General features: G+C 34.1%; 1 protein-coding gene and 1 long non-coding RNA gene across 2 annotated transcripts; both read left to right on the plus strand.

Moving 5' to 3' along the window:
* The first annotated feature begins 1532 nt into the window (after positions 1-1532).
* On the plus strand, positions 1533-5939 carry LOC132056969 (kirola-like). Its single transcript, XM_059449374.1, has 2 exons — positions 1533-1823; positions 5295-5939. Exons 1-2 carry the CDS (start codon positions 1637-1639, stop codon positions 5561-5563), a joined length of 456 nt encoding a protein of 151 aa, XP_059305357.1. The 5' UTR covers positions 1533-1636; the 3' UTR covers positions 5564-5939.
* Positions 1830-4398, plus strand: LOC132056970 (uncharacterized). The gene is made up of 2 exons (XR_009415049.1): positions 1830-4134; positions 4198-4398. It is a non-coding gene; the product is annotated as an uncharacterized LOC132056970 (long non-coding RNA).
* Positions 5940-7989: the final 2050 nt, after the last annotated feature.

The following is a 7989-nucleotide window of genomic DNA, read 5'->3' on the forward strand; positions in this document are numbered from 1 at the left end:
CCCACTCATTTGTTTTTATGTATGTAATCGTTAGGTGTAGACGCATGATGAATTCAGACTAAAAATCAGAATCTCTAGTGAAATCTTCCATCGATGAACAAATATAAACTAGGGCAAAGGTGCAAATACACCCCTCAACTGCCTTCGATTTGAAATGCAGCATATACTCCCCGTTAAAAAAGTGGTGTTATATATATTTTTAAAAAAAATGGTGCAAATGTAAACAAATAGTGCAAATATACCCTTTTCGCTAATAGGATTTTTTTTAAAAATCATTTAGTTTATTTTTTAATTTTAAAAAAATGCCATGTGACTTTAAAAAAAAGTCTACTCATTTTTTTTTAGTAGACATATTTTTCTAACACCTCAGTAAATTTTTTCTGGTGGGTCGGATTTGGTTTGTTTAAAAAAATATTTCCGTGACTTGAAGAAAAAAATAAGCCTACCCATTTTCTTAAACGAACCAGACTCGACCCACCAGAAAAAAAAATATATATCACATGGCTTTAGTAAAATATGTCTACTAAAAAAATGGATAGATTTTTTTAAAGCCACGTGGTATTTTTTTTTTAATTAAAAAATAACTAAATGATTTTTAAGAAAAATTTTGTCAGCAAAAAGGGTATATTTGCACCATTTTGTAACGACAGGGGTATATTTACACCACTGTTATAAAGGAAGTATATCTGCTCTAAATCGCAAAGTTGAAAGATATATTTGCACCTTTTCCCTATAAACTAAATACATATGAGTCTTTTACCAGCACTGGCCTTGGATGCGCAAGAGGAATTCAGAAATTACAAAGAGGACTAGGTATTTGGATTTTCAAAACAACTGCCTGATAACAAATGTTGTTGACTTCATTTTGTATCGTATCTTCTTTTCTTATTTGAATTTTTTTCAGTTTCGCCCTCATGAATAATTCCAGAAACAATACTTTTATTGTCTTGCAAGAAAATAAAGAAATTAGAGTGTAAATTATTAAAAATAAGATATTACGAAATAAATTATAAAAAAAAATATTAGGGGTGCAAAATGCGAAGAACCCGTTAGTTTGACTACCTTCCCGCGGCCTATTGAGTCATTTAAAAGCTTTCATTTTTCTCCTGTTGAAATTCTTTGGGCCTTGTGAACAATTGGCGCTGAAATATTATGTTGTGTTCAAAATTCAAATTTGTTTGGCCATGGGAAAATTCGTCCTATGCTAAATTTTTGTGGTTGTATTTTACAAATCAAAACTTTAAGGGTTCAGTGAAATATACACTAATAAAAACTAAAAAACTTTGTGTAGATTCCTATGTCCGAGAAGCAGTCTAAGCTTTAATTATATATATTTAATTTCTAATAAGATAATCCAAATGTCATAGTCATCGTCAAGAAACGTCGTCTGAGCAAATCTCAGCAAATCTAAGTTGTTACTATTATATACACGAGTAACACGACTTTGGAGACAATAATTGTAATCTATGCTGGCAGATAATTATAGAGGTTGATGATCCCCAAAATGCAACTATATAAAGACTTTTCTTTTAGGTTCTTTATTCATCAAAATTTCAAACCTTGCTATTTCTATACTTCAGATAAAAAACATTATTAAGTGCTAGTTCTCATTAGTGATAAGAAAGAGAGATAAAATATGGGTTTGAAAGGAAAGTTGATTTCACAAACAGAGATCAAAGGTTGTAAAGATCTCTTTCATGAAATGTTTAGGCACAAACCACACAATATTCCCAATGTTACTCCCAAACTAATTCAAGCGGTCAATTTGCATGAAGGAGATTGGGGTACGGTAGGCTCCGTAATCAACTGGAATTATACTCTGGGTAAGATTTTCTATATCAATTTTTTTAATTGAATAGTTGATTCAATAAAATAGTCGATTTCTTAATTTTAATAAAGTTTGCTACTTTAGTTATAGAAAAAGTCTATTATTTTGCTTATATGGCTAATAGCCTATGATTAGTGAAAGTTTCAACCCCAATGATCTATCCACTATCCCTCCCCCTCTTCCTCTATTGATCTTTCTTTTCTTTGCTCTCTTTCTTAAACTCTTTCAATTTCTCTTTCTTCTTTTTAACTTCACACCATGAATCAATTAAGACCTATCATAAAAAGCCCTTTAATTTATTATTTTTTTGTCGAGGTAGATGATCAAGGAATATGGACATATTTATGGTGGTGTAATACAGTGGAATGAAGATAAGTAGATGGTGAGAAATATTTTTTGTGTTAAAAGGATAACCTAAGCTGGTCTGGTGGAGTCTCTGACTTCTTCTTTTTCCTTCTTATTTTTTTTTTCCTTTTTATGTCTCAAACGAAGAAGGTGTTTGAAAGGTATTTATGAGTCCTCTACAGAGATTGCACACAATACAAGAGGTGCATATACATCTTTATATACTGCTAGACGTTATATATATACTGCATATACAATGAATAATGCACACATGCGTTGTGTATATACATTATATAACTATGTATAAGAGGTGTATGTACACCTTTATACACTACTATACTTTATATATACACTACTTATACATTTCTTCTAGGATCTAGATTTTTTTGTTTTGTTTTTGGTTGTTGGGATTCTTTTTCATTTTTGGATCTGGTTTTTTTCTCCTTTTTGGTTCTTGTTGAAGATTCAATCACCTAATTTTGTACTGTTGAGCCACAAAAATTGCTATAGGAGTTGGGGATCAGAAAAAAAATAAAAAATTAAGGAAGTCAACTGAGGCATAAGGAGAAGTGATGGGCGGTCAGGATTCTGAAATTGTTATGGATCAGAGAATTGAAGTTAAAGGAGATTTCTTCGTTTCAAAATTTAGGTGATAGAAGGCAAATGAAATAAAAAGTAACCAATTGGTTCAAATAAAAAAATTAGGCTAAACGATTATAAACTGTTTGTTTCGCTGGTACATATACGTAAAAACTCCTTTAAAAAAACTGACAATTTTAATTCTCTTTGGGCCAGTAATAACATTTATTTATAGGGATTATTAGTAGGTAGGTAGCGTCGTTCTACTTATTCTTCATAGTAGTGGTTGTAGTATCACTCTTGTAGTTTATTGTCCTTTAATTTCTGCACTGATCACGCCCAACTCTTGTACTAAAAAGGATAAGCGGTTGCTGCATATATAATCCGGTCTAAAAGTCCGGAGTCAAATCCCACAGAGAACTAACGTTAGATATAACTATTCAATATTACTAAGAAAATAAGTTCGAACAATATTCTGAATTATAAAGAGTAAGATTTTTCTTTTAAACTAGTTAACTCATAAATAATAAAGTAGTAAAAATTATTAGCTAAAGAGGATGAAGTTGGAAACAAGATTAAGGAGGTCTAGGGTCATGATTTCCCCAATCATCGGAATCCATCTCGCTATGTTATCCATAATCTCGCCGATTTATTCTCTACGGATTGTGAGCACTCAACTTATCTTAATTCTCTCTCGAGCAATCACAATAGTTTACTAGACGAATTCTCTCGAACTACTCTAGCTAGCAATTTCTCACCGCTCACTATGACCACCTCAAAGCTTCGTTATCTCTAATCCCGCTTTTAAACCCTCCCTATTTTATCTCTCATATACCTAGGGAGTGACGTTGATTAACAACTATCTAAATATGTGTTCTCTCTCGAGCAACACATAACAATAGGAACAATTAATCGATGGCCGTTCAATCAACTGAAATAAGCATGTAATTGAACGAGTAGAAAATCCAACGGCTCAATTATATAAAAATGTAACAAGAATATTTCATCCTACAAAAGGTTCCATCAAAACCCTAGAAAAGAAATCTAGCTACTCAAAATATTATTTAAGAACATAGCATAGAATTCCATAGGAACAAGTAAAAGAATGGAAAAAAGTGAAACTCTATGGCGAATTTCCGTCGCTTCCGCTCTAGCATGTTCTTTCCTCCCAATGTCGCCTCCAAAATACAGCCTCCCCCTCAAAAGATGTCGTTTTGGGTTTAAATACAACCTAGTACGTGTACGAGGTCTCCTTTGCCAAGCCCAATTCGAAATAGAAAAACTGGACTGGCTCGTCTATGGGCTCGCGTGGCGAGAAGGTTGACGAGCCCTCTCAGGCATGTTTTTGGCCTGGCTCGTCTATGAGCTCACATGGCGAGGAGGTTGACGAGCCCTCTCAGGCATGTTTTTGTCCTGGCTCGTGTATGAGCTCGCGTGGCGAGGAGGTTGATGAGCCCTCTCAAGCATGTTTTTGGCCTGGCTCATCAACTTCCTTGCCATTCCTTCGCTTCACTGTTTTGCACATGGCTTGTTCTCCAGGCTTGTCTAGGCGAGCATGGAAGACGAGCTCTACTTCTTCGATTCTTTATTTTCTTGACTCCACTTGCACCAATTCATTCCTTCCAGTCCGTTTTCGTCCAACACACTTCCTACACACATAAAACATGTAATGAGCTCGAAACAACCAAGAAACAATGTAAACCATACAAATATGATTAAGATATGAGGCGATAAATATGGACTTTTAGCCAAATATCAGCGACTATCTGTTGTTTTCTTGTGCTTCGATTATCGTATGCATTTGTCGTAGTTCAAATACTTTTTTCCTCTCGATAGCTTTATCATGCTTTTTATATTGCCTTGACTTCTTATACTGCTTTGAATTGCTTGTTCTAATGCCGAGGATCTACCGGAAAAAACTTCTCTACCTTTCAAGGTAGAGGTAAGGTCTACGTACACTCTACCCTCCCCATACCCCACTTTGTGAAATTCAACTGGGTATGTTGTTGCTGTTGTTGATCGTACCCATTTATATTCATTACCTATTCATGTTACCTTTTGCCTCTTGTTCTCTTTCTGTCTTTTTCTTCTTTGTTTTTTTCTCTATTTCTGAATTCACTAATTTTATTTCCAAGTCTTTTATTTTTGTTTCATGATAGGCATTTTGGGTGGGTCGGGTAAAACTTTTGAGTGAAATAAGTTAATACTCCCTCCGGATCAAAAAAAGAGTCCACTTAGCCATTTGCACACTCCTTAAGAAAATACTAACTCCTAGACAAAAATAGGTAATTTGACTAAACTACCTCTAATTAAATAGGCATTGGGATTTGATCATATAACACTTAATGTGGACAAATATGAAAAAACAAGGTTAATTCTTTCTTGATTTACTAAGTGGACTCTTTTTTTGATATGGAGGGAGTAATGGATAAGAAACGAGTAATTATCTTGGTTCTCATATGCATTTTGTTTAGTTGTCCCTTATTTGTATTCTTGACTATGTTCATTTACAAATCTTTTTTTCTTTTGGCACAAAAACTAGATGGGAAAGAGGAGGTTGTGAAGGCGGTTGTTGAAGACATAGACGAAGAAAAAAGGTTAGTGACATTCAGGGCACTTGAAGGTCATGTTATTGAGCAATACAATGCCTTCAAAGCAACAGTTCATATTGAGAATGAAGGAGAAAACAACTTGGTCTTATGGACTGTCGAATATGAGAAGCAGAATGAAGACGTTCCAGAGCCCCTCTCTTATTTGCAATTATACCTTAATATGACCAAAGATATTGACGCCCACCATGTTAACCAGTAATATCCTATGTTGTTTGAACTCTTCAAAAATGTATAAGAGTGCGTGTTACATCCTCCAAAAGTAGTACATTTTTAGGGGATCCAACACGAGTTCGATATTATTTTTGGAGAGCCCGAACAACATAAATAATATCTATAATCGAGAGAAAATTAATTATGTTGTGAATAAAGGGAGTTCCGCGTTCTCTACGAAAGTGGTTGTGATTGCTTCCAGTTCAAGAATTTGAGTGGTTGTGCTTGCTGATATTTGTATTTCTCGTAAAGATGTTTGCTTTATTGTATTTCATGAAATATTGTACTTACTATTTTGGACTGAAAAAGGTGCCCTTTGAAAATTTGCAATGGATTTTTGAATGCCTTTGGCGTACGATTAAGCTGCTGACTTGTGCAATATTTTAATGGTTCCCAGTCGGTAACATTCTCCAACAAATTTTTGACGGCTTGTTTTTGTCAAAATATTACTACGTTTTTTTGGCAAAAAAAAAAAGGAAGGAAGAAGAAGTGATAAATTTATAGGATAAGGGCAAAAAAAAAAAAAAAAAAAAAAAAAATACTGATGTATTATTCAAAATTAATTATCCTTTATGTTTTGGCTAAAAATACGCTCTACTAGTCAAATGACTCAAAAATACCCTTTATGCCAACGGTTGCTCCAAAACAAGAAAGTATGAATCAATTTTGCCCTTACACTTTGAAATGAGCATATCCCTTGCCCTATTGATGATATCCATAAATTTAGTACAATGGATCAAACACCGGTTGGGTGAAATTAAGAAACATATTGAATAAGACTATCCTCGAGACCCAATTTAGAAGTTTGACGATTCTCAAAGTGGCCGGAATCAAATACCGGTTGGGTGAAATTGAGGACTCTGTATAACTTCCTCTAATTGTTGTTTCACGACCAAAACAAGGCTTGAAAACTTTCTTGTCTTTCTTGTAAAACATAATGTCCTGTTTCTGGACATTGTCTGCAATAGTCTTTGCCTTGAACAAGACATCACCATTCTTAAACAAGTACAAAGGGAAGACATAACAATGTAATCTCGTTTCCAAATTAGGAAACAAGTACAAAGGGAAGACATAACAATGTAATCTCGTTTCCAAATTAGGAGTGTCATGAGATGCCAAAATATCATCGTGAGGGATAGAGAGCGTCATCATCCAAGATTGTTGGTTCCCATAATCTTTCATTGTCCACAAATCAAAAGAACGTCCAAAGTAATGGATGTACACACAAAGTAGACCATCTAGAACAACTGTATCAATGTGATCATTTAAACATGTGGCACCTTTTGATAATTAGGTTTTGGTATATCTTTGTATTCATCGTTTGATAAATTTATTTAGGGACAAAATCACCCATTTAGGTGATTCATATAATTCACCTCCTCTATCACAAAGGACCATCCAATGGAATCTATTATTCATAACTGACAGTTGAAATAAGTTGTTCCGCGAATAAAAGTAGTGTAAGAGAAAGGTTGAATAAGCCTCCAAGAATCATCTTTCAAAGAGTAAACTTCAACCTTGATATCCCCTTTCTCTAAAACTTCAAAATACCTTGTGATGAGCCTCACAACGACATACCCATCATCGGTTGAGTTGTAACCCAACCCATAGAGGGGTTCTAGCTCACATGTTTCCTCACTTAAATCAGGTGATGAATTCGGAAGTCATCTTAACTCATTGATAGTAGGGTTCCAAAGCCATATCTCAAACCAATTAGAAAGACGGTAAAATTGTGTTGTGGCCAAGAGTCACGCAGAACAAACCATTAATAGACGAGCAATGAACAGTTAGGGGTATACAACATTTCCTTTCCATTCCTTATTATCGCTAGCATAGTCAGGTCTCCAGGCCCCAGACTCCACTTGTGGAATTACATTTAGTATGTTGTTGTTGTAGTTAGGTCTCCAGGCGATTTTGTGTTAAAAGCAAAAATTAACGAGCAAGATACACAACTTGAGATCAGAAATTTACTATGAGACTGCGTGCTTGCTTCCATGTGCATATTTGAATTAGGAAAACCTCTTAAACAATTGTTAGCAACTCCCTCAGTACTAATTTATAAGAAGTAAAATCAACCCCTAGGGTCCTTAAGAACAATTACATCTGAGGAACCTCTATGATATAGGACCTCTCTTTTGGCATTTTTTTTTTTTTAACCAGAAATACAAATTGACTAATTTCAGGATTTACATTGGAGCTTAATTTATTTTTAGCCGGGTAAAAATCATACACCTCAAATTTACTTTAACTAGTTTTACGTGCTTTGCACGTGTGTCTTGTGTTGATCAATAAAAAACTATATTAAATTTTATTAAGAAAGTATTGTGTATAATAACAATGATGTCGAGATATATGCAACATTCATTTAAATGAAAAATAAACGTTATTACTAATCATATTTAATATTAAATTATT

The sequence above is a fragment of the Lycium ferocissimum genome, chromosome 5 (genome assembly GCF_029784015.1).
Source record: "Lycium ferocissimum isolate CSIRO_LF1 chromosome 5, AGI_CSIRO_Lferr_CH_V1, whole genome shotgun sequence".
Classification (NCBI taxonomy): domain Eukaryota; kingdom Viridiplantae; phylum Streptophyta; class Magnoliopsida; order Solanales; family Solanaceae; genus Lycium; species Lycium ferocissimum.

Coding starts and splice junctions, on each gene's coding strand:
- LOC132056969 (XM_059449374.1), top strand. CDS start 1,637: ATGGGTTTGAAAGGAAAGTTGATTTCACAAACAGAGATCAAAGGTTGT. Junction 1,824..5,294: donor CAACTGGAATTATACTCTGG/GTAAGATTTTCT, acceptor CACAAAAACTAG/ATGGGAAAGAGGAGGTTGTG.